Source organism: Bos taurus, chromosome 19, assembly GCF_002263795.3.
Source record: "Bos taurus isolate L1 Dominette 01449 registration number 42190680 breed Hereford chromosome 19, ARS-UCD2.0, whole genome shotgun sequence".
NCBI lineage: Eukaryota > Metazoa > Chordata > Mammalia > Artiodactyla > Bovidae > Bos > Bos taurus.
In genome coordinates, this window is record NC_037346.1 from 55497539 (window position 1) to 55524227 (window position 26689).

At 45.5% G+C, this 26689-nt stretch overlaps 1 protein-coding gene across 4 annotated transcripts in view; it reads left to right on the forward strand.

The window, feature by feature from the left end:
- Window positions 1-26689, forward strand: part of RNF157 (ring finger protein 157) — a 74962-nt gene that overhangs the window by 32601 nt on the left and 15672 nt on the right. For all 4 annotated transcript variants that reach the window (XM_024979845.2, NM_001205618.2, XM_024979846.2 and 1 more), the window contains 10 exons: window positions 15508-15596; window positions 17533-17679; window positions 18752-18869; window positions 19425-19491; window positions 19779-19822; window positions 20244-20291; window positions 22750-22821; window positions 23690-23849; window positions 23975-24087; window positions 26161-26399. In XM_024979845.2, coding sequence (XP_024835613.1) covers window positions 15508-15596; window positions 17533-17679; window positions 18752-18869; window positions 19425-19491; window positions 19779-19822; window positions 20244-20291; window positions 22750-22821; window positions 23690-23849; window positions 23975-24087; window positions 26161-26399 — 1097 coding nt within the window. The remainder of the gene's footprint in view (window positions 1-15507; window positions 15597-17532; window positions 17680-18751; window positions 18870-19424; window positions 19492-19778; window positions 19823-20243; window positions 20292-22749; window positions 22822-23689; window positions 23850-23974; window positions 24088-26160; window positions 26400-26689) is intronic.

The window sequence follows — 26689 nt, forward strand, 5'->3', positions numbered from 1 at the left end:
CTCGGAAAAGCTCTGGAGTGCAGCTTGCACCACAGAATCCCCCCATCTCGAGGACAGGGGGCTGGCCTTTTGTACCCCCTGCCATGCTGCTGTGAACCTTCTATTGTATGAATTTTGTTCAGCATGAAAGTGAAAGTGTTAGTTGCTTAGTCACACGACTCTTTTGCAGCCCCATGGACTGTAGCCCGCCAGGCTCCTCTGTCCCTGGGATTCTCCAGGCAGGAATACTAGAGTAGGTGGCCATTCCCTTCTGCAGGCGATCTGCCCGACCCAGGGATTGAACTCAGGTCTCCAGCATTGCAGGCAGATTCTTTACCATCTGAGGCACCAGGGAAGCCTTTGTTCAACATATGCATGCATATTTGTTAGGTATATGCTCATGGTTGGCATTGCTGGGGCACCCAGCATGCTGTAGAAGACTCTGCCAGACAGTTTTCCAAAGCAACTCTGCCAATTTTACTCCTACCAGGAGTGTTTGGGGTCCCTGGCACCTCGTTATTTTCCATCTTTTTCATCTTAGCTATTCTGGTGGGAATGCACAATTAATTTCCGTTATGCACAATTAATTTCCATTTTCTGGATGACGCAAGAGGTTGAGTACTTTTTTTTTTCCTTAGTTTTTTTTTTTTTTGAAGTGAACCATTTTTAAAGTCTTTTCTTGAATTTGTTACAATATTGCTTCTGCTTTATTTTTATTTTTTTGGCCATGAAGCATGTAGGACCTTAGTCCCCTGACCAGGGATTCAACCCATAGCCCCATCATTGGGAGGTGAAGTCTTAACCGCTGAACCACCAGGGAAGTCCCAGTGAGGCTGAGCCCCTTTACATGTGTTTAGTGGCCATTTGGATCCATCCTTGGAAAAGTGTCAGTTCAAACCTTTTCTCTTAGCGCAGCTGCTTTTTCTTCCTTAGTAAGGAAATAACAGGGCGGCATGAGTCTTTGCTCAGATAAATACATTGCAAATATCTTCTCCTAGTCTCTGCTTGCTTTTAATACTCTCTCTTTTAAAAAATTATTTATGAGAGTTTCCTGGTAGCCTGGTGGTTAGGATTCGGTGCTTTCACTGCTGTGGCCCAGATTCAATCCCTGGTCAGGGAACCAAGATCCCACAAGCCATGCAGCCAAAAATAAAATAAACAAATACACTTTATTGAGACATAACTGACAGGTAACTATTGTGTTAGTGTGAGGTGAACAACCTATTGACTTGGCACATTTTTATATTGCAATATGATTACCACCAAACGTGGTTGCGAGGGCATGCCGTTTTTATTTCTTTTCTGTGGTGAGAAAACGTTTAAGACCTAGTCTCTTAGCAGCTTTGAAGTTCAATGCCTTTTTCATTCTTTTCATGGTATTTTTAGTTGAACAGAAGTTCTAAAGGTTAATGTAGCCCAGTTTATCCATTTTTTTCTCATATGGTAGAACGTTTTTGTATCCTATTTAAGAAATGTTTCAAATACCAAAATCATGAAGATGTTTTGGTTTTCCTCTAACAACTTTGTTTGACCTTTCACATTTAGGCCTATCATCCACCTGGAATTGACCTGGGGTGTGCTGTGAAGTAGGGGCCAAGGTTCTTTTTGGGGTTTTTTTTGGTACTTATTTATTTGGCTACTCTGGTCTTAGTTGTGGCAAGCAGGATCTTAGTTGCAGCATAGTTACCTGCTGCTGCTGCTGCTGCTGCTGCTAAGTCGCTTCAGTCGTGTCCGACTCTGTGCGACCCCATAGACGGCAGCCCACCAGGCTCCCCCGTTCCTGGGATTCTCCAGGCAAGAACACTGGAGTGGGTTGCCATTTCCTTCTCCAATGCATGAAAGTGAAAAGTGAAAGTGAAGTCTCTCAGTCGTATCCGACTCTTAGCAACTCCATGGACTGTAGCCTACCAGGCTCCTCCATCCATGGGATTTTCCAGGCAAGAGTACTGGAGTGGGGTGCCAGGGATCAAACCCGGGCCCCCTGCACTGGGAGCTTGGGAGCTCAGAGTCAGCCACTGGACCACCAGGGAAGTCCCAGGGCCTACCTTCTTTTCCTTTTTTTTTTTTGTTTAAATTGACCCAACACCGACTGTGGAACAGGCTGTCCATCCGTTTCTCATGGCGCTGCAAATCAGGTGACCGTATCCAGTTTCTGCAGTGAAGAATCCACTCACGTCCAGCCTGAGGGCAGCAGGGGTGGAGAGGGGAGCGAGCCTGGTGGCCAGTTTCTGGGAGATCCTCGGGGAAGGGGCTGACTGGTCTCAGCAAGCTTCCTTTTGAAGCCCTTTGATTTAGCTGTCAGTTTTCACAGAGCTCCCTCGCCTCAGCCGTACCCCATGTCCCCGGGTCCCCGGGACTGTCAGATCCTCTGATGTATTCTCTGAGAAACCTGACTTTAAGAAAAAGCAGGAATGTCTTAAAAAGGAGGAGGAGTTCACAGACATGCCAGCGCTCTCTGCAGCCTGGCCTCCACGTGGTCCGGGGAGCCCCTGTGTGTGGATGTGTAACAAGGAGTCCCCCAGACACCGCGTGCACGCGGTGGTGGGAGCAGGGACAGGTCAGCTCCGCTGCTCCATCAGCAGCCCTCAGCCAGAGGGGTCGGGCCCAGCTCCCCACCAGCGGGTGCCTGGGTCTCCCTGCAGAATGCAAGCAGATTGTCTCAGACCTGAGCTTTGTGTTCTCCACTGGTTCATGGTTGCTTTGAATCGAGTGCAGAGGTCACGCTTGTGCGCTGGGCCACCAGGGTCACAGCAGACAAGAGGCAAGTTTGCTCAGCTCTCATTTTACCTTAGACCGTGTCTCCCATGTCCTTCTAATCATAAACTGAGGATCTCAGAGAGCCTTCCAGTCACTGTGGTAAGAATTTTTATGCCTACGAGGGGAGGGTGGGTGCTGTTCCCAGGAGGTTCAGTTCCAATAGCCTATGTGGAACATACGCAGTCATTCTCCCAGGTAAAAGTGAGATGTGTCCTTAACTGTATTTACTCCAAGTGTTTTGGGATTCATGGATAAGAGATACTTATCTAATTGCTGATAATTTGTGCATTCTTTTTTCCAAGAATTCAAAATGGCATTAACAGGTAGAATTTTTTTTTAAAGAAAATAATATTGTCACAAATAATCATCACTAATGATCACTTCAGTTCACTTCAGTTCAGTTGCTCAGTCCTGTCCGACTCTTTGCAATCCCGTGAATCGCAGCACACCAGGCCTCCCTATCCATCACCAGCTCCCGGAGTTCACTCAAACTCATGTGCATCAAGTCGGTGATGCTATCCAGCTATCTCATCCTCGGTCGTCCCCTTCTCCTCCTGCCCGCAATCCCTCCCAGCATCAGGGTCTTTTCCAATAACTCAACTCTTCGCGTGAGGTGGCCATAGTATTGGAGTTTCAGCCTCAGCATCAGTCCTTCCAATGAACACCCAGGACTGATCTCCTTTAGGATGGACTGGTTGGATCTCCTTGCAGTCCAAGGGACTCTATATTTTCATAGTACGGTGTGATTTTTAGAACATTTTCTATTTGCTCTTAATCTAGTATTCTGGCCTGGAGAATTCCATGGACTGTTATAGTCCATGGGGTCGCAGATAGTCAGGCACCGCTGAGTGACTTTCATTATCTTCTTACTACTTACCCCACCTGATTGACAAGGGCTGTAAATCCCATTTTATAGATAAGGAAACTGATGCCACAGATGTTAAATTACTCACCCAAGAATAGAAGCAAGAACTTGGATCTTCCCTCCTAGTGTCTTATCAAACCGTTTCACTTGTATTCTTTCGTTTCATGCTTGCGCACAGCCCACTGGCTGGACCAGAGGATCCTAGCTCCTGGTTGAACTTAAAAAATATTGTTCCATAAAGCCTGTATTAAAAAGCATGTGGCAGGAACTTCCCGGGCAATCTAATGGTTAAGATTCCATACTTTCAATGCAGGGGACGTGGGTTTGATCCTTGGCTGGGACACTAAGATGCCACATGCCACGTGGTGCCGGCAAAACCAAAACACAAAAAGCACGTGGCAAGGAATTCCCTCATCGCCTGGTGGTTAGGGCTTGGTGCTTTTACTGCTCTGCCCTGGGTTCAGTCCCTGCTCCAGGAACTGAGATCCTTCAAGCCAAGCAGTGCTGCCAAAAAGAAAATAAAAGAATGTGGTGGGAGCGGGGTTCAGGATGGGGAACACATGTATACCCATGGTTGATTCATGTGAATGTATGGCAAAAACCACCACAATATTGTAAAGTAATTAGCCTCCAATTAAAAAAAAAAAGAATGTGTATATAGGTAAAACTGAATCACTTTGCCATACAGCAGAGACTGGCACAACATTGCAAATCAACTATACTTCAATTAAGAGTAAATAAAATAAAAAACACGGCAGTCTGTTTTTTAGGTATTTTGTGAGTATTAATTGTGTCAACCTGCTATTTAGGGCAAATATTCAAACTCCAGGTGCTCACCATGGGCACACTGCTTCTCTGAAGACTTTATTCGTGTCTTCATTCTACAGATACCCATTTTAATCATTTACGTGTGCTGGTCTGGTCACTCTGGGTGATACAACGATGTCTCTAGCATAGACTTTGCCCTTGAGTTTATCATCTTGCAGGAAGCTCAGACGCATACACACAAAAGGGGAAGTGATAAATGAAGTGTAGACTGAGCTTCCAGAAGTTCTAAGAAACTTTACTTTGTGACATAAGTTTTGCTGACTTGGAAAGTGCTGCTAAACGCGGGAGCTTTGGGTTTGTTGTTTAAGGCTGTGTCTCTTAACAAACCAGGGCACAGAACTGCTGCGGTTTTCAACAGTGAAACTAAAGCTTCTGTGTTGTAGGAATTTCCTCGAAATTTCTTTGAAACATACTGAAACCAAGTACACACTCTCACCTCTTGCTTCCTGTTGTCAGGGTCCACCCCAGCTTACGGGAAACTACAGGTATCCATGTTACATTTCAAAGAAAAATTTGGTTAATTTTTTTCAGCTTTTAAAGAGATCCAAAATGACCTTATATTGTAATAAAAGTTTTTTTTTTTTTTTATAAAAGTCAAAGACTTCTGGGTCAAATAATGTGGTTATATGTAGATAGCATCCCTGAATGGCACACTTATTTCACTCAACTAAAATAGTAGCTCTGATTATTACAGAAATGAATCAGACGTGTGCTTTATCTTTAGAAGACAGCTCTGACAAAGCAGGCTTTGCAGTAAAGGTTGCTATAATTATAGAATAGAATGTAGTCCCATAGTTTCCATTTATTAAAAATGTAAATGCTTTTAATACCAAAGGTGCATGTCCTCTGCTAACCCAGACTGTTAAATGGTTTCTTAAAGAACGAGAGGGAGATGACTTCCATGTCAGTCCAGGAGTTAAGACTCTGAGCTTCTACCGCAGGGAGCAGGGGGTTCCTCCCCTGGTGAGGAACTGAGATCCCACAGCCGCGAGGTACAGCCAAAAAAAAAAGTTAGCCCAGGCACTTAATAGAAATGATGATAGTAATAGGTGCGTGCCATTTACAGTCTACACAGTTATTTCACTGTTAACAGTCCAGCTGTTTTCTCCCAGCCCCAAATCACCCTCTAAGGTGAGCAGGGGTAATGTTGGGGAAGTCTTCTCCCAGGTCTCTCCACTTCCAGGCTCTGCCAAGAGAGTCTGCAGGCCTGGAGGAGGAGGAAGGGTGGTACCCAGAGGTGCCAGCTTCTGGGAGCCTCTAAGATCTGATAGCCCCAACCTCTCCCTCTGGTCCCCTCAGCACTGGGGACTCCCCGAGGTGACTGCGTCAGCTCAGTGTCCCCTTTTTTGTGTTTGGGTTCTCCAGTGCCCGTTTAACCAGTTCCTTCTATTAAATTCTCTGTTAAAATACCTGGTGTGGTTTGTTTTCCTGACTGGACCTTGATTAATATAACCTTTACTCTCTCAAATTATAAGGCATCTATTATCAGGCATGTTTTACTGATGCGGAAGTGGAGACTTAGGGTACAGCGGTTTGTGTAAAGTTGCGCAGCTGCTAGTACAAGAGCCAAGACAGGTCCACCTTCCATTTTGAGATCCTCTGCTTTCCATTCCTTCTCGTCCTTTCTCTTGCTTAACTTCCTCCCTTCCTTTTTTTTTTTTTTTAATAATTTTATACCAAAAGGAAAAGGACTTCTCTGGCAGTCCAGTGGTTAAGACTTTGCACTTCCACTGTAGAAGATATAGGTTCAACCCCTGGTTGGGGGACTAAGATCCCACATGCCCCTCTGCACAGCCCAAATAATAACAATAATAATTTTATCCTTAACAGAAGAACTGCAAAGTTAGTGGGAAATTCTGGTATACCCTTCACCCAGCTTTCTCTGATGTTAACGTCTTATACAACCATGAAGCATTTATCCAAACTAAAAATTAGCATAGGAACATTACTATTTTTCAAAGCTACAGATTTTATTAGGACTACACCAGTGTTTCCATTAGTGTCTTTTTTTTAGTTCCAGATTACCTTTGGTTGTTATGTCTCCTTTATCTCGTCCAATGTTTCTGTTTTTCCTTGTTTTTCATGACCGTGACAATTTTGAGATGCACTAGTTAGATATTTTGTAGATCTCCCATCAGTTTGGGTTTTCTTGTGATGAGATTAGAATTACGGTTTTGGAGGAAGAACACCACAGAGCTAAGTGCCCTTCTTATTACATCAGGTCAGAGGCACACAATAGTTCACGCTACTCCCAGTGACGGCAACCTTGATCGCTTAGTCAAGGTGGGTGTCAGGCTTACCCACTGTAAGTCTTTCCTTTTCCGTAATTTATTTGTTTAGAAGCTAGTTACTAAATCCTCTTGCTGAACTTTTGACTTCCCACTTAATCCTCGGGCTCTGCTTTCTTGGCAGATTATTAACTAGTGCTTAAAGAATCTTTGTATTAATTGACTAGGCTGAGAATTATAAGCCTAGGAGCCAGACTAACCATGCTAAGATTTATGGCTGTGTATTACTTCTTGGAAAATTATTAGCTGTTGCACCATTTTTGCCTTGCACTATGTTTAAACATGGAACTTGGCTATTTTTAGTCTCAGAAAGCTTATGGTTAATGCTAGGACACCTTCTTTTACTTGATGAACTGGAATCACCTCTGACAAGCCCAGAAAGATGATCAGAAGCCCAGGGTCTTAATAGCATGCAGGAAATCAGTAAAAAGCATAAGAGACAGAGAAGTGGTTGCTGAGAAAATTGGAAGGGCTGAAGGATGCGGTTCAAGGAGTGGAGATTTACAAGGATGAATGAGAGGTGACAGGTAACAGATGGATGGACACAGAGATCTCAGGTAGGAGGTCAAAGAAAGGTTAAGGATGGAACACAGGATGAGAGAAAAGCCTGTGACATGAATCAGCCTTGAGGCTGGACTCTAGACTTGATATATTATAAATATTTGTAGTTTGTCCTGAGATTCACCATCTAGGATATAAGATTTATACTTCTAGCTCTAGATTTCATTATGGACAGACTTTAAGTGACCTTAGGCCTCAATATCAGAGAAGGCAATGGCACCCCACTCCAGTACTCTTGCCTGGAAAATGCCATGGACGGAGGAGCCTGGTAGGCTGCAGTCCATGGGGTCACTAAGAATCGGACACGACTGAGAGACTTCCCTTTCACATTTCACTTTCATGCATTGGAGAAGGAAATGGCAACCCACTCCAGTATTCTTGCTTGGAGAATCCCAGGGACAGGGGAGCCTGGTGGGCTGCCGTCTATGGGGTCGCACAGAGTCGGACACAACTAAAGCGACTTAGCAGCAGCAGCAGCAGCAGGCCTCAATATAATATATTTAATATATAAACCAGAGAAAGTAGTTCAGTTGGTTTATATAGCGTTGGCTAATCACTGTTATTAAGGAGTGACTGAAGAATAATCAGAGCTCTCAAAACTTTTGGAGGCTTAGCAAGACAAAATGAAGCAGATGGTGCCTTGTTAAATTAGCTACAAATTACAGATCTTAATATTAACAATTTAGAAATGAAAACTATCAGACATATGCTATAGGTTTTTATTTTATGCTATTTTGTTCTAATTATATGGGATTTCCATATCTCATGATTGACTAAACAAAATAAAATCTCATTAGAGTTTTTGAGTCACTAATGGCCTTCTTCCTAAGCCTGAGGCTGTATCTGCAAATATGTAGTTTAGCCAAGATAACAGACCTCACCTGGGCTTAGAATTCTGTATTTGATTGGCTTGGTAGTGATTTAGTCACTAAGTCTGACTCTTGCAACCCCATGGACTGCAGCCCACCAGGCTCCTCTGTCCATGGGATTCTCCAGGCAAGAACATTGGAGTGGGTTGCCATTTCCTTCTCCAGAGGATCTTCCCAACCCAGGGATCGAACCTGGACTCCTGCATTGCAAGCAGAATCTTTACTGACTGAGCTACCAGGGAATTGGCTTAGAAATCTGTATAAACTTAACTGTTTCTATATTTCATACTATTATTCTTTTTCTGAAGCCGAGATTCCTTTTTTTTTTTTTTTCAAGATTTTTAAAAATGTGGACCATTCTTTTTAAAGTCTTTTGAATTGGTTGCAATATTGCTTCTGTTTCATGTTTTGGTTTTTTGGCCACGAGGCATGTGGGATCTTAGCTTCCTGACAAGGGATCAAACCCCCACCTCCTGCATTGGAAGGCCAAGTCTTAACTGCTGGACCACCAGGGAAGTCCCTGAAAAGCTGAGATTTCTAACACAGCAGACTTCAGATGTGATCAAGTACATTCAGGGTGGTATGGCCGTACACAATAGCAGACCTCAGAGCATATTTCCCTTCTAGCAAATTGAGAGATGGAGACTTGAAACTTTTGTAATTGATCTTAAATCTTACATAGGTCATTTACAGTCAGTATACTTCAAGAGGGGCACAGGTGGGCAGCTTGGAGTTTTTCAACTTGAACATCAACTTAGTTTTTAGTTTAGGTTTTTAAATATTTATTTACTTGTCTGTAAGTTGGCTTAAAGCTCAACATTCAGAAAACGAAGATCATGGCATCCGGTCCCACCACTTCATGGGAAACAGATGGGGAAACAGTGGAAACAGTGTCAGACTTTATTTTTCTGGGCTCCAAAATCACTACAGATGGTGACTGCAGCCATGAAATTAAAAGACGCTTACTCTTTGGAAGGAAAGTTATGACCAACCTAGATAGCATATTGAAAAGCAGAGACATTACTTTGCCAACAGAGGTTCGTCTAGTCAAGGCTATGGTTTTTCCTGTGGTCGTGTATGGATGTGAGAGTTGGACTGTGAAGAAGGCTGAGCGCCGAAGAATTGATGCTTTTGAACTGTGGTGTTGGAGAAGACTCTTGAGAGTCCCTTGGAACTGCAAGGAGATCCAACCAGGCCATTCTGAAGGAGATCAGCCCTGGGATTTCTTTGGAAGGACTGATGCTAAAGCTGAAACTCCAGTACTTTGGCCACCTCATGCGAAGAGTTGACTCATTGGAAAAGACTGATGCTGGGAGGGATTGGGGGCAGGAGGAGAAGGGGACGACAGAGGATGAGATGGCTGGATGGCATCACTGACTCGATGGACGTAAGTCTGAGTGAACTCCGGGAGTTGGTGAGCGACAGGGAGGCCTGGTGTGCTGCGATTCATGGGGTTGCAAGGAGTTGGACACGACTGAGCGACTGATCTGATCTGATCTGATCTGACCAGGTCTTAGTTGCAGCATGTGGGATCTTCTATCTTCATTGCAGCATGTGGGATGTAGTTCCCTGACTAGGGATTGAACCCAGGCCCCCTGCATTGGGAATGCGGAGTCTTAGCCACTGGACCCCTAGGGAAGTCCCAGTTTTTAGTTTTGAAATATAGACTGGGGAAGACTTTAGTCCACTTGGCCTTCTTAATAATTGGCCTGTTGAAAATGCCTCTGTGTTAGGAAAAAAAAAAAAGACTGGAAAACTAACGCTTGGTGGCATTAGAACATTCATGTAAAAAAAAAATTCATATGCTTCTTTGGGAAAAAAATATGTTGTGTATTTTAAAATGCCTATTTTGGCTGATGCTGGTGCTTATCCTTCTGGGCACATTTTTTACATACAGGATTAGGCATCTTGAAATCTCTTACTTAAAAGTGAATTCTTATTTGTAGGCTAGGTTACCAGTCTCCTGACCAGATGAAATCTGAAAGTCAGGCATCTAGAATAGAATGATGGTCTGAAGGGAGTCATTTCTCTGATGATTAGTCATTATTTACCAACTTAACTGGAGGGAAAAGATGATGGTGTCTGCTTTACTAAAAGCCCTTTTTTTCCCCTTTTAATGCTCCTTAAAATTAGCTGGTGTTAGGCAGAACCCTCTGTATCTAAAAGTCAGGAACCGGAAGTCAAGTAGGTTTCACTTGTGATCAAAACCACATATTTGATGCACTTGATGTCAGAGTGCACAGAACGCATTGCCTGGTCTGAGTACTCCTGAGCAATGTGAGTCAAGACCCAAATCATCATAGAGGGAGAAAATGGGTCCTTGATGGTTGTTAATGGAGACGTGGGCGATTTTGTGATGGGTGCTTTTCTCTGCAGTGGATCTTTCATGCTCTGTCATCACCTGTCAAGAGAGAACTGGGTTATTGGGCATACCCATAGAAGGGCCTAAGTATTTTGGAAAGGTCAACCTGAGAGGCGATATCATGTAGCCAGGACATTGGTCCTGTGTGCCCCTTGCCAGGGGGCCTGGCTGAAGAGTTAACAGATTATAAATAGATTGCCCTCTTGGAGGGATTCCTTTGGTAACCAGACCTGAACACAGAGCATCTTTGAGTCAAGGTCATCTTGTGACCCCCTCTCGGTGTCTCCCTCACATCTTCAATTTGAGTGGAAAGGATGTCTTTTCACATCTTGTCAGCTTTGTGGTTACCAGTTTCTACACAAGTGATTGATTCCTCATGAGGATTGGATGGAAAATAAATGTAAAGGGGTTTTACTGCTGTAAATATAGCTCATTGACGTTTTGGTGGACAGCAGGCACAATACAGCCTGTCCCAGGGCTACAGCTAGTTAAATAGGGAAATTTGTATTCATTTCACAGCTTTCAACCAGAGTAAACTGTTCTCCCCAACGCGGATCTTAAGAAAATGTTCTGAAATATCACCAGTCTAAAAATATCCACTGGTAAAGTTTTAGACACACTGTGTAACTGAGAAGAGGGGAAGTAGAGAAGGCTGAGAAAATAACCAAACATCAAATAAAAAGGAACTGAAATTTAAATAGAAAAGCCCTACAATCTATAAAAGCAAGCACTTATGTAAAAAAGTGCTCTAAATGAGCTATTCATATGACCCCAGATGTTGATTTCCATATTAACTATTATTTGTTTCTCTGACACAAGCGTTACATGTCTGCTATGTATAAAATAAGTACTTTTCTATTTTCATCATAGTTTGTCTAAAAATAATTTCCTTTCTCTTCAGAAGCAGATTTTTGGCATTCGGGGCTTTTTGCTTCGTAAATAAAAAACTGCGTTAGGTTGTATTCATTTGTTTTTCTTTTATGTCCCTCTCCCTTTTTTCCTATTAAGTTTCCTTTCAGGGAATGTGTATTGCATGATTGTTTGTAAGAGTGAAAACTGGAGATACAGCAGGTGTTCCATCAATAAAAGATTAGTGAATGCATGATGGTCTGAGATAGACTTCTCTAGAAAGGAACCAGGGCTCCTTGGAGACATAATGGGTTCGAGGAAGGGGACAGAAAAGCAGAAGGTGAACCTGGAGCGTCTTTCTGTGCCAGAAAGTAAGCAAGTGCTTCAACAAGTGATTGGGGCGGGTACCCCCCGGTGGTCCTGTGGTTAAGAACCCGCTTGCCAATGGAGGGGATTCAGGTTCGATCCCTGGTCTGGGAACTAAGATCCCACATGCCACAGGGCAACTAAGCCCATGCACCAAAACTCCTAGGGGCTGCAACGAAGACCCAGCGCAGCCAAAAATAAATTAATAGGCAGTTTTTTTTTAAGTGATGGGGGCAAGTCTAAAGGACCCAGGAGCCATTGAGTGAGCTCCTGCAGGCCATATCCAGGCTGCTCTGTGGGCGTGTGGTCAGGCCCGAAGTTAATGGCAAATGTCAGCAAATTGTGTACCTTTGAAAACCCTTTTTATTGAAATTAATTATTCATTTTTATGACTGGATTATAGTCCCTTTTACAGACCACTGGGAATCACCCAATAATTTACAACTGAAGTAAAGATGTTCTGTAATCTCATATGCACTGGGACCATATTTTTTTACAAGAAAAATGTGCAAAAGTAGGGGGTAGTTTAACAAAATATTTGAAATTAGGATGGCTAGAAAATTTAGGATACATGGCTGGTACACACATACACATATGTGTGTATAAATATATACATATGTGTTGTTGTTGTTCAGTTGCTTAGTCGTGTCTGACTCTCTGTGACCCCATGAACTGCAGCACACACCAGGCTTCCATGTCCTTCACTGTCTCCCTGAGGTTGCTCAAATTCATGTCTATTGAGTCGGTGATGCCATCCAACCATCTCATTCCCTGTCACCCCCTTCTCCTCCTTCCCTGTCTTTCCCAGCATCAGGGTTTTTTCCAAAGAGTCAGCTCTTGGCGTCAGGTGGCCACAGTATTGGAGCCTCAGCTTCAGCATCAGTCCTTCCAGTGAATATTCAGGGATGAACATCATATCCATATCAGATCTCTGTAAACTGGCAATTCCACATTTGGTCACCAGGTGGCGCCTGGCTGGTGTAAGAAAAATGTACAAGGAAACTGAACACCAGGATAAAAGGCCAATGAGGTTTGTGCTCACACAAAGTCATCTTCAGCAACCCCCTGGGAACTCATTGAAAGAGTTCCTGTGGCTGAGTGCTATACCACCTCCTCCGTGAAGCCTTCCAGATTACCTCAGCCAGAAACAGTCACTTCCTTATAGTTGCCCTTTGGTTTGGCTTTTCTCTGCTTAATGTTCCGTTTTTTGTGTGTAGCAATATCATCTTCCTTATAATGCTGCTTCCTGAAAGAGCAGGACGTTGTCTTCTCCACTTGAAGTCTCTCTTTACACCCAGCACTGAGGGTTGCGGATAAGACTCTGATTGGGTTAATGAAAGGCTGCTAAGGCAGAAGCTTTGGTAGGTAGGAGCCTACAAACCAGGTTAGTTTCTCCTAAAGAGATTTTCAATGGTTTTCTTTTGTGGTGGGGGAGAGAGGTAAAGAGCTAAAATGTAAGCATGGGTTTAATTATACTATAAAGGCTGTATGCTTAGTCACTCAGTCATGTCCAACTCCTTGCGACCCCATGGGCTGTTGCCTGCCAGGCTCCTCTGTCCATGGGATTCTTCAGGCAAGAATGTTGGAGTGGATAGCCATTCCCTTCTCTAGGGAATCTTCCCGACTCAGGGATTGAACCTGAGTCTCCTGCATCGGCAAGCAGGTTCTTTACCACTGAGCTACCAGGGAAGCCCACTACAAAGGATAGTTTTGTCTATATAAACAGTTGATCCCGGGATGTATTTCCTTGAACGCTGAATAATTTACATTCCATTGCCAGTTATCATCAAAAGTTATATTCTAAGTGGGAGATGAGGAACACTAGCTTTCCCCCGACCCTTTCCTTTTGTTTTTCTTCTTTGCGGGGAGGATGTGGAGAAGGGGCAAAGAGTGAAGGGAGAACCTCTATTTTTTTTTTTTTTTAATTCAGGTAGAAGTTATGGATAACTCTCAAATACCCGTGCAAATAAATATGATTAACTTCGCTACTCCAGAAAAAAATTTTAATCCCAAAGTCATTTATTTTGGCTTTAGAATAGACAAGCATTTGTGTCAGGATTTCCTGCCTAATTACTTTTTGCTTAAGCTTATTTAAGAATTGTTTTAAATTCCTTTAGTGTGACAGCCCAGCAAAATGGTCGGGGGTGGGGTGGAGAAATGGGCCACAGATGGGGTCTGAACCAGGATTTCAGCTTTCCTATATAAAAGCCTCCTGATACACTGCATGCAGGAGAGCAATGTTGAAATTAGCTTTCTGGAGAACAATTTGGCAACGTAGTTTTAAGAGTCTTAAAAATATGCTTACTCTTTGATCCAGTAATTCCACTTCTAGGAATTTGTCCTAAGGAAATAATCAAGCAGGCACGCAGAAATGTAGGGACAAGGCATTCACCGTGACATTTAAGGGAAAAAAAGTAAAACCCCAACTGGAAACATTGAATAATGTGGAATTGATTAAAGTAGGCCCTGTCTTCATTTTGGCATGCTGGATCTTTAGTTGCGGTATGTGGGATATAGTTCCGTGACCAGGGATCGAACTGCAGTGGGAGCATGGAGTCTTAGCCAGTAGACCACCAGAAAGTGTTAGTTGCTCAGTCATGTCCAACTCTTTGCAACCCCATGGACTGGGGCCCGCCAGGCTCCTCTGTCCATGGGATTCTTCAGGCAAGAATACTGGAGTGGGTAGCCATTCCCTTCTCCAGGGGATCTTCCCGACCCAGGGATCGAACCCGGGTCTCCTGGATTGTAGGCAGATTCTTTACCATCTGAGCCACCAGGGAGGCCCAGACCACCAGGGAAGTCCCTCAATGTATTCTCTTAAGGGTCACATTCATACACATGAAGTATCAGCGATCACACTGAATACACAAAATCAGATGTATAATACCATAGATTCAATTATATTTCCCAAGTAAAACAGTTATAGTCAGCAAAAATCCATGAAAGCATAGAGTTTCATGTGGATGTTCAGTTTTCTGAAAGCAGCAGAAGGGACCAGACTCTTCAGAGCTAGGAGGACCACGTTTTTGCAAAGCTTCAAACACTAGTAGGTTTTCGGGAAACTGTATGTAAAAAATGTTTACTGCCCAAGTGGCATTATAAGAATACCAGGAGCATTGTAGATCACCCTGATTGATCTTCTCCAAGCAATTCCCAATTAAATGTTTTACCGTGTCCCCCTTTTCTTATTTCCTCATTGTCATCACCTCACAACTCCAAACCCAGATGTCTAAACGGGGGGAGAGCGTGAAAGTGTAAGGTAAACGATGGACAATTGAAAACCTTTGATGACCCTAGAAGAGCTCTTGGCTCATGGGTTTTTTTGTTTGTTTGTTTGTTTTCTAAAAACCCTCTGCTTTATATGATCAGCTGTGGAGGAAATTTGTTTTTCACTGTTTGCGGGCCTTCAGTGTACACACGTTGGGGTTCTCTTGTGTTTGCAGTTCCTAAATTCTTCAGACACCATGCGGCTTCGCCGAAGGACCTTGCAGGTCCGGCTCCGCGTGGTGTAAGGTCAGGCGGAAAAGCCTTTTGTGATTAACTCGGCCACCGTGTGTCGCATGGTATTTGGAGCTGCACCGGGAGCTTTTATTAGTTGTCCACATTTTGAATGCTGACTCACATAAGCTTCATCTAATGGGAAAGGCAGATAAATGTAGCATTCTGGACGCCAGAACGCTCCCACCCTGCCCTCCCAGCAGCTGTGACCTTGAGCAGGTTCACTTACTATGGTGATCGGTCTATCTAAACACACTGTCTTCTCCCACTTTGTCTCTGACACAGTTTCCTTATGCAGCCCCTCCTCCCCAAGAACCAGTGAAGACTCTGAGGAGCCTGATCAACATCCGAAAGGACACACTAAGACTCGTCAAGTAAGTTCAGGTTCCCAGCTGGGGCCAGGTTCCAGGGGCCCTTCTTCAGGCAGGGGCAGCCGACTCCCCAGGGGACCCACAGGACTGTTTCTGCCAGACCCAGAACCCGGCCTCCAGGCCGTGGGCTGCTTGCATGAGATGCGCCTGGATCGTTCAGAACTTTCTGAGACAGTCAGTGTTGGTGAGGAGCCTTCTCTTTTCTGAAAGCCATCGTGGTTATCCCAACCTGATGAACTGTCCAAGACAAAGAGTTGTTGGGGGAGAAAGTGAATTATGCAGATACCTGGACCAACCTGTGTGAAAATGGGATATTTGAACTTGGCACAGGAAGTCCTTATTTTCCTGCTTATATTTACTTTTTGGTTTATTCTTAATCTCGTGTGCCTTTCCTCTGACACCCTGGGTTTGCTGTTTAATCACCATTGTCAGCATTAGTTATCGTCAGCATCTGCCTTCTTTGTGCTATCTCTGAGATAGTGTGTGTGTGTGTGTTTGGCTGCGCTATGTGGCTTGTGGGATCTTAGTTCCCCTACCAGGAATTGAACTGACACCCCCTGCAGCAGAAGCTCAGAGTCTTACTGCTGTACCACCAGCGAAGTCCCGGAGATCGTATGATTTTTAAACCGATGCTGCCCTCCAGATAGCAAGTCTGTCTACCAAGAGTTTGGGTTCGAATTAGTGGTTAATGCATAGAGAACTAAGCAGCTGGGGGAGAAAAAAAAAAAGAGCACAAACTCTAAGAAAAGCTTATGCAGGAAAAGGAAAATGATTAGAGATTACTCTGTGGCTGAACTGTGAGTAATGTTGATAGACTCACATTAGTATAGAGGAAGATGTACTGAGCTAACAAAATCATGATGCACTTTGTTAGGGAGCACCCCTGTGTGGAGCAGAGGGAAGGAAGGGAAAGAATGTCTTGGGACTTCCCTGGTGGCTCAGTGTTAAGAATCTGCCTGCCAACACAGGGGACACTGGTTCAGTCCCTGGTCCAGAAAGATCCCGCCTGCCACAGGGCGACTAAGCCCGTGCGCCACAAGTACCGAGTCCACGCTCTAGAGCCTGGGCTCTGCAGCAAGAGAAGTCACCGCGACTGGAAGAACCCGCACGCAGCACCGACGTGAATAAATAATAATTTTTAAAGAACTTTAAAAAAGAAAGCCTTGTTCCCATAGGGGAAAGTCAATAGACAACGCCTAAAGCTGAAAAAGTAACCTGAGCCTGTTATTTCAAAACATGCAGGTAAATGCCAAAAACAGTCAGCTGCGGAGGGAAAGGCGGTTTTCTGTGAAGAAGCGGAAAACGGGCAGAAAGAGACCCGCTGCGTTTTTGTCACAAGCCTTGTGGAAACTATTTAAACAATGGCATGAGTAACTTTGATTAAAGTAAAAGCTATTTTTTTAAAAAGTCTGGCAAACGCACAAGGCGCTTAACGGTGGCACCATGAAGTATCAGAAATTGCCTAAATCCCCCCCATAGGACCAACAGGGTGCTCTGCCGTCATTCAAAATGAGGGTAGAGGCCTAAGTGTGTGATCACGGAGGGTAGCCCACAGTAGATTCAGTTAAAAAAAGAAGAGAAGGGACTTCCTTGGTGCTCCAGTGGGTAAGACTCAGGTATCCAACGGAGGGGGCCCGAGTTCCATCCCTGCTCAGGGAACTAGATCCCATATGCCAAAACTCAGAGTCTGCATGCTGCAACTAGATTCAGCACAGCCATTAAAATAAACAAACAAATAAATAAATTTGTATAAAATAGAAAAAGAAGGGAATTCCCTGGTGGTTCAGTGGTTAGGACTCCTTGCTTCCACTGCAGGGGCCGTGGGTTCAATCTCTGATCAGGGAGCTAGGATCCCACCAAAAGAAAAGGAAAAGAAAAAAGATCACCATAAACATGTTAACGGGCTACCCCCGAATGCCGAGTCTTTGTGGTTTTCTAGATGTGCCGAGGAAGTGAAGACCCCCGGGGAAGAGGCGGACAGAGCCAAAGTCCACTACAACGTGGAGTTCACCTTCGACACGGACGCTCGGGTGGCCATCACCATCTATTATCAGGCCACCGAAGAGTTCCAGAATGGCATCGCCAGGTAAGAACAAGGGGCCAGGGGCGTCACGTCCTTCCCACACAGGCCAGGGTCCATGCCTGATGCGCTCCCCTGCGGAGGAAAACATTCTTTTTCTACACTCAGGTTGAGAACTGTTCCTGAATTCGGATTTTCTTACTCACGCAGTCTTGTTCACTTTTTCTCTTCAAACTATGCTGTCTTGGTACAGTGACAAGCACCAGCGTATTCCTTCAGGTCATCACGATGCTGTTAGAAATCAATTAGGCTGGGTCGACTTCCTGGTCTAGTGGCTAAGACTCCACATTCTCAATGCAGGGGGCCTGGGGTTCAATCCCTGGGCAGGGAATCTAGATCTCACATACCCCAATTAAGACATAGCACAGCCAAATAAATAAATATTTTAAAAATCTTTTAAGCTACATTTCTGTGGATATGTGGGTTGAATAGATACCTTTTAAAAATTACTTATTTACTTATTTATTTTTGGCTGTGTTAGGTCTTAGCTGTGGCAGGATCTTCACTGCAACATACAGGATCTTTTCATTGCAGCAGGAGGATTCGTTTTCCCAAAGCAGGTGGGATCTTTGTTCCCTGACCAGGGATCAAACCTGCGTCCCCTGCATTGGAAGGTGGATTCTTAATCACTGAACCACCAACGCTCAGTCACTCATTCATGTTCGACTCTTTGCGGCCTCATGGACTGTAGCCCGCCAGGCTCCTCTATCCACGGGATTCTCCAGGCAAGAATGCTGGAGTGGGTTGCCATTTCCTCCTCCAGGGGATCTTCCTGACCTGGAGATCAAACCCTGGGATCAAACCCAAGTCTCTTGCATCACCTGCATTGGCAGGCAGATTCTTTACCACTAGCGCCACCTGGGAAGCCCTCATAGGGAAGTCCCTAAATAGGTAACTTCAATAGCATCACCAAGCAAGGGCAAAGAAAAGAAATTATAAGGAGATCTTTTTTCTTTTTTCTGTTCCACTCTATACTGAGAGCCTGTTGATAATTGACAGCAGACACAGAACAGAGGAAACCATCAGATCCTCTGGGCCAGACGGTAACTTGTGCTTTGCTTCCCACTTTGACCAACAGCTACATCCCCAGAGACAACAGCCTGCAGTCGGAGACGGTGCACTACAAGCGCGGGGTATGCCAGCAGTTCTGCCTGCCCTCGCACACCGTGGACCCCTCCGAGTGGGCGGAAGAGGAGGTGAGCAGCCGGCGGCCCCGGGAGAAAGCACAGGGCAGGTTCCACGCACAGACCCGCAGGGCGCGGAGCTCCTCAGGACCCCGGCCGGCAGCACAGGACCGGCCCGGTGCTCAAAGGCGTGCTCCCCTTCAGCCTTCTAATGCCTTCGTGCCCTGGGAAGGACACATCTAATTTTTCTATCCCAGAGCAGCCCCATTAACCTAGGATATTTTGAGGAAGCCGTGCCCAAAGGAAAGACCTACAGGTTAGCAACCTTTACATCTATGAGGTTTCTTAGAGACTGGTAGCCTTCAACTCAATGGACTTGGGTAGTTGGAAATGGCAACCCACTCCAGGATGCTTGCCTGGAAAATCCCAGGGACAGAGGAGCCTGGTGGGCTAGAGTCCATGCTGTTGCAAGAGTGGGACACGATGTAGAGGCTAAACTACCAGGTAGTCACCAGGTTGACCGGTGAGGAGCTACGACGAAGTTAAGGCCTCCCTGTCTGGTGGATAACTGTGCCCTTTGGATGTAAGGCCCCCTCCTCCCTCGCTTTTTCTTTTCTTTCCCTTCAGCTTGGCTTCGACCTAGACAGAGAGGTTTACCCGTTGGTGGTCCACGCCGTGGTGGATGAAGGCGATGGTACGGTGCTTCCCGTCTTCTGGGCTGCACGTGGGCCTGTTTGTGGCAGGCAGGCTGGCAGCAACTGCGGCCTCAGATCCACAAGGCTCCTCCGTGGGCATCAGTTTCCACATCCCAGCACATCCCTCCTGCTCCCAGCCTCCTCGGGCACCGACAGTCCTACTGGGTGACTTAACTTGCCCCTTGCTGTGAAGCCAGAGGGTCACAGGGGCTCGGGGAAGGTGGGTGGGGTCAAGCTGTATCATTAGCAGTCTTCTTCCCCATCCGTGTGCCTTTCTTTCTTTCAGAGTATTTTGGCCATTGCCACGTCCTGCTGGGCACTTTTGAAAAGGTCAGTGGGTGACGTTATGGGCCTTGCTTTGGTACACACTGCTCTGTCTCTCCTCCGAGAACACGTGGAGGCCCCTTCTCTGGCTGCCTGGGCTCAGCAGAGCGGGTCTGACTGGGAGGCTGTGGGAAGCCGGGGGGAGCACCCCCTTGCACACCCAGGGCCACAGAGGGCCGAGTTCCAGCTCAGCCACCAGCTTGCTGATGCCCCTCGACTCCTTAGGCCTCGTTTTGTCTTCTTAAATCGGAAGGGCTAGACTACATGCTTGAGGACCCTTCTAGAATGAGGAGTCTGTCATTCCACTCTCCGGGGGGATGGGGCTGGGGGGATCCAAGAACGTGCCTAATTGAGAGAAGTAACAGGAGAACAGCTGGTCTCCCTTCTTCCTCGTCATAACTGTCGTGTTTTTGTGTTTTCCCTCCAGCACTCAGATGGCACTTTCTGTGTCAAGCCCCTCAAACAGAAACAAGTGGTAAGTATTCGAGGGCCGGGGACTGTTGGTGTTTCCCGACTTTGCTCTCTGTCTCTCTCTCTCTCTCCCCACTCTTCTGCTAAGCGCTCTTTTTCCCACCTTCCTGCCTTTTTTTTTTTTTAATCAAAGAAGAAAAGCAGAAAGGGATGCTTTTCTGTGTTAGAAACGACTTGGGTGGTCTGAAAGGACGAGATTTGTCTCCTGACATTAGGTTTAGGGAGAACTCTTTTCATTGAAAAGGCCAGGCTGAGAAACTAACATTTCCAGCTAAAAGAATAAAACTATCAGGGTCTGATTCAGGGCCAGTTAGAGCTCTTGGCTTAACGTGTCCCAACATTTCTTTTCTCAAATTCAAAGTCTGCTGGCCATCTGCCCCCTTTCAGGGTGATGGGCAAGTTATGCAGGTGTCTGCTGGAAGCCCTGACCCCTGAGGCTGGGGGAGAGCCGTGGAGGGCAGGAGGGGAGAGTGGAGTCAGCGGCATCACCCAGCGAGGGTGGCTCATCATGTGGAGGGTGAGGGGCGGTCGAGTGTGGGGCGGGGTACGCCTCAGTTGAGATGTGAAGAAAGCCTCCCTCCCCCACGATGGCCGACAAATATCTGAAATTCTTTTTTTTTTTTTAATTTCATTTGTTAAAAAAATGTTTTTAAGTGGAGGAAAATCGCTTTACAATGTTGTGTTGGTTTCTGCCATACAACAACGCAGATCAGCCATAATCATACATGTATCCCCTCCGTCTTGCGCCTCCCTCCCCTGCCCCCACCCTACATCGCTAGGCTGGGCTCCCTGTGTTACAGAGCAGCTTGTCACCAGCTCTCTGTTTGACACACGATAGTGTATATATGTTGATGTTACTTTCTGCATTCATACCACTCTCCTCTTCCCCTCCTGGGTCCACAAGTCCATTCTCTATATCTGCATCTCCATTCCTTTCCTACAAATAGGTTCATCCATGTCATTTTTCTAGATTCCATATACATGAGTTAATATATTTGTTTTCTCTTTCTGACTTACTTCTCTGTGTAAAACAGGCTGTAGGTTCATGAAATTCTAGTTCTTCATTCTTTGAGGTACTAAGCGCTCTCCGCCCTTGGTGAGGTCAGTAGTCGTCAGTAATACCTTAGTATGAATTTGTTGATAATGTCCTTTCCGGAATCATCACTACCTTAAAGCAAGTTTTAAGAGAGGCAGAGGAGATGACAGAGCCTGAGCCCCGGGGTGCTGCCTGGAAAGGCGGGGCCTCGTGAGTTGCCTCAGGGGGAGGCCTAGTTCTCCAGGACGCCTGCATGGGGTGGAAAGGCTTGGGTACTGCAAGGGAGTTGGTTCATCCCTTCTCCTGTTGCTCGACTGGCATCAGCAATAGGCTTAGTCTAACTGGAGACTAGAATGTGCAATTGATAATGGACTGGGCCTTTGGGGAGGGGATCACTGGGGGTAGGGGGAGCGAGGAATGAACTGGCATGAGGAAAGCATGAGGAAACGAGGGAGGGGCCAGCTTTGGCAGACGTGGCTCAGGCTGTCTGAGTCGAACTGGGCCTTGAAGTTGGGGTTTTAATTTTTGGCCAAGCTGCACAGCGTTCAAGATCTTAGTTCCCTGACCAGGGATTGAACCTGGGCCCCAGAAGTGAGAGCGCTGAGTCCTAACTACTGGACCATGAGGGAAGCCCTGAAGTTGGGGTTTTAAGAGGCAGGACTTGTTTTTCAGTTGCCAAGTTCGTATCCAACTCTTTGCGACCCCGTGGACTACAGCACGCCAGGCTTCCCTATCTTTCACCGCCTCCCAGAGTTTGCTCAAACTTATGTCCATTGAGTCAGTGATGCCATCCAAGCATCTCATCCTCTGTCGTGTCCTTTTCCTCCTACCCTCAGTCTTTCCCAGCATCAGGGTCTTTTCCAATGAGTCAGCTGTTGGAAGGACTAACGGGTAATTTTGCCCACCTGTCGGTGATGGGGGTGGCTCAGTAGAGGGGGAGGGGTGCAATCAGACCTCCTTCCAGAGCCTGCTCTCTCTCAGCGTCTGCATTTTCCCTTCCCCCCTTTTCCTTGCCCATTTCTTCTTTCTCATTTCCATTCCTTCCTTTGTATACGGTCTAAGCTCAGCTTTCATTCCACAGCTAGCTAATGCGTCTATTTTGACCTGTGGTCCTCCACCCTTTGCCTAGTCTCTGGGCTCTGTCATAGTGACCTACAGTACAAGGATTTCTGTTGTATTTATGAATGTTCGTGTTCCCTGTTGGACAAAAGAGTGGGTGAATTAAGCATCAGATTTTCTTTCCCCTCCCAAAGAGAACATGTAAGTAAATAAGGGCATCCTGTGCTTGACCAGGCCTTTGAGTGTTTCCATTGTGAATCTGTAGTCCTTGGTTACCGAAGGAGGTTCATGGTGGAGGTGTGTAAGTTCCCGCTTTTATCTTTCATTAGAACCAGCCTGCCCTTGCACTTTTCCATTTGTTCTTTAGGTGGATGGGGTCAGCTACCTCCTTCAGGAGATCTATGGGATTGAAAACAAGTACAACACGCAAGAGTCTAAGGCAAGTTCCATCCATGGTTCTTTTTTTTTTTTTTTTGGCCTTTCCCTGCAGGATATGGGCTCTTAGTTCCCCTACCAGGGATCAAACCCTGACCCGCTGCAATGGAAGCACAGTCTTAACTACTGGACCACCAGGGAAGTCCCCCATCCACAGTTCTGAATGTCCTCTTCCCAGGAGGCAGGGTGAGGATCCTGATCCAGCCAGGATCTAGGAATTTAGCACACCAAACTCTGAAATTTGTCTGGTCCTAGAAGGGTATTTCTTCTTCCTCATTTCAGATGATTATAATTATATTTAAATTTGGAAATGAAAAAATGGGCTGGTTTGGATGGGTTCTTCTACGGGGCTCTGCTCACCTAGTTCCCTGGACCCTCAGTTTGTCGCTGCCCCCTCCCCTGTGTGGCCTTCTGGGCTCCTTTAGCTCTGACTGATGGAGAGGACCAGATCTCAGCTCCAGAGGAGGAGCTTGGCACACACAGTTGCCGAAAGTGAAACTGGGCGTGCACATGCACTTGGTAAACCATGAAGTTCAATGCAGGTGCAAGATTCTGTTCACAGGACTTGTCTCAGCTCTGCAGGCGAGCTGCCTTCTAAACCATGGGGGATTTCCCTGGGGGTCCATCGGTTGAGACTTTGCCTACCAACAAAGGGGTTGCAGGTTCAATCCCTGGTCAGGAGGCTAAGATCCCACATGCCTTGCAGTGAAAAAACCAGAATATAAAAATAAAAAAACAGAGGCACTATTGTAACAGATTCAGTGAAGACTTTAAAACTGATCCGCATGAAACAAACAGATGAATAATAAAATAAACCATGGGTCATGAGAGTCTTTGTGACACTGGCTGTCTGCCCCCCCCGCCCCCGACAGGTGGCTGAGGACGAGGTTAGCGATAACAGTGCCGAGTGCGTGGTGTGTCTCTCCGACGTGCGGGACACGCTGATCCTGCCCTGTCGCCACCTCTGCCTGTGTAACACCTGCGCCGACACCCTTCGCTACCAAGCCAACAACTGCCCTATCTGCCGACTGCGTAAGCCCCCCGAGGCCCCGCTGGGCCCCCCAGGTCACCCCGCCCCCCAGCCGGGCTGGCTTCCGTGGAGGCTCTAGTCCCTCCTGACTCCCCCATGTCCTGATGACCTGTTTCCCTCTTCACAGCCTTCCGGGCACTGCTCCAAATCCGAGCCATGAGGAAAAAACTGGGCCCCCTGTCCCCAGCCAGCTTCAACCCTATCCTCTCATCCCAGACGTCTGACTCAGAAGAGCATTCTGTAAGTTGGGCCTTTTTTTTTTTTCCCCCACCTTCTGTCCTTCATGTGGCTTGGCAGCAAGTAAGTGAATCTTGGCACTCTGAAGTATTGAGTAAGCTGGCCGAGATCGCATTGTGTTAGAACCAGCCTATAGTGCAGTGGAAAATGATGTTCTGATCATTAAAACCTCCCCTTGCCACCTTGGGAGCTCAGTGTCCAGTTAATATTTACCATCCCTAGAACCAGCGGCTTGCTGTTTCACTCCGGAGGTGGGGTCAGTTCTGGAACGCCCCCAGGCAGAAACAAGAGGATGATTGTTTGAGGTTTAGATTCAACTTACTATTTTTATCTGAATCCTCAGAGGTGACTCTTTTTCTTTACTCCGTTTTATGGCTTCAGATACTAGGAACCAAGTAGATGAAATAATTCACCTTGGTCTCGTAGTGTAAGTGATGGTGCAAAGCTTCCGAGCTTTGTAGTTACAGACTAGAAGGTCTTGTCTTTAGGTTAATGTGTGAGTGGAAGAGATTAATTATTAATTATTCAGTAAGTGGTACTGGAATGATTAGGTAGCTATTTAGGGAAGAAAAATCAGTTAGTTTAGCACTTCACGCCTAATCAGATCATGAATTCCAGGTGGAGGAACTAGTTAACTACCCTAAAGGCAAAGCAAACCAAGCCTTAAAAACCCAGAATACTTTACAGATGAGTCTTCAGTTGACTATGGATGGGGGTTCTCTAAGCCTGAAAACAACCCAAAAAAAGAACATGTAGATTTTATCACATAAGAAACTTTAAACTTTAGATATGTAAAAGATGGCCCAAATTAAAACACAATCAATAAATCCTATAAAGAAAAAAATGTAGGCACAACAAAATGTAGTCAGAGGAAAGGCTAGGATCTCTAGAATAACTCACCTGAATGAAACAATAGATAAATGGGCAAAGATAGTATAAAAAAATTTCTCAAAACAGGAAACATAGCTGGTTAATGATCAAACACATTAAAATTTTAAGTCAACCACATTAAAAATCAACAACATGCTGGTTAAAATGAGAGACCATTTTTCACCTTTCAAATTAAGAAACTTCCTTTTTTAAAGATAACCTCATGCTGTCCAAGAAGCAATTAAAATAGGTATTCTGTCCTGCTTATAGGAGTATACCTAGAAAGTTCACTGTAAAAAAACAAACAGCTATATGTATCAAGAGCCTTGAAAAACATTTGTACCTGGGGATTTCCCTGGTGGTCCAGTTGTTAGGACTCCGTGCTTCCAATGCAGCGGCTGCTGGTTTGATCTGGTTGTGGAACGAAGATCCTGCCTGCTGCACGGCACAGCCAAAAAATAATAATACAAATAAAATTAAATGTTAAAATGGCTTTATAAAAATAAAAAAGGTGTGTGATAGAGTGAAGATTTAATAAAATTAATAATTGACGGGAAAAAAAAAAAGAACCTTTGGACTTGGTAATCTAAGGTCTTAGAATTTAATACCCAGAAAATGATCTGAAAAAAAGAGATGTGTGCATAATAAGTGAACAGATGTGCATCAACATGCTGCTTACAGCGGGAAATGGATGCAATTAACTTGCCACCACCAGTGGAAGAATTAGGAAAGGTATGGTATCTATGAAAAGGGACACAGGTGAATGAAAATATTATGTTCTGTGAAATAAGCTTGGTATAAAATTATTATTTACAGATTGATCACAACTGTGTAAACAGTACAGAGGAAAAAAAATTAGAGGAAAATACACTAGAAGGCTGACGAAAGCTATCAGTTGGGTGACTCAGTTATTTTTTTCTTTCCATTTTTAGATGTTTTCCAAATTTCCCGTAAAGAACACATATTTCTATTATAATCAAAAAATAAACATTATTAAGAAGCAGCTCATGTATGAGTAGAGTCTCGGCACATGTGGTTCTCTGATATTTTCTCTTTCTTCTGCCTCTAATAGAGACGCTTTTCTTGGCAGAACCCCCAGACTAGATATAAAAGAAAGCATTTTTCCACCACAGAGGAAGAAACACACTCCTCCCATAAAATGAAAAGTATCTAATCAATTTGTCAACCTGTCTCTGATTCCCCTAGTCCTCAGAGAACATTCCGCCAGGCTATGAGGTGGTGTCTCTTCTGGAGGCCCTCAATGGGCCCCTCACCCCATCCCCAGCGGTCCCCCCACTCCACGTGCTCGGAGACCGACACCTCTCAGGAATGCTGCCTTCCTACGGCAGCGACGGCCACCTGCCTCCCGTCCGCACCTTCTCCCCCCTCGACCGCCTCTCCGACTGCGGCAGCCAGGGACTCAAGCTCAAAAAGAGTCTCTCCAAGTGAGTAGGTGGCGAGCGACAGCGTTGGCCCTGGAGTCCTTGACCTGATGCTTTCGGTCCATCCTTCCGCTCCTCCGTGCTCAACTCCAAACCTGGGCCCCAGGGGCGGCCTAGACCCTCTGGCCTGTTGCCAGAGCTGCTCGTTTCACTGGAGACCTGGGCTAACAACGCCTGAGGGGGAGTTATCCCATCCCTTAGGAGAGGAAAATAAGATGGTACATGGGTCCTTAGGCGGATCCAGACGGATAAAACTTACAAGTTCTGTTTCGGGAGGAGGGTATAAAGTATAG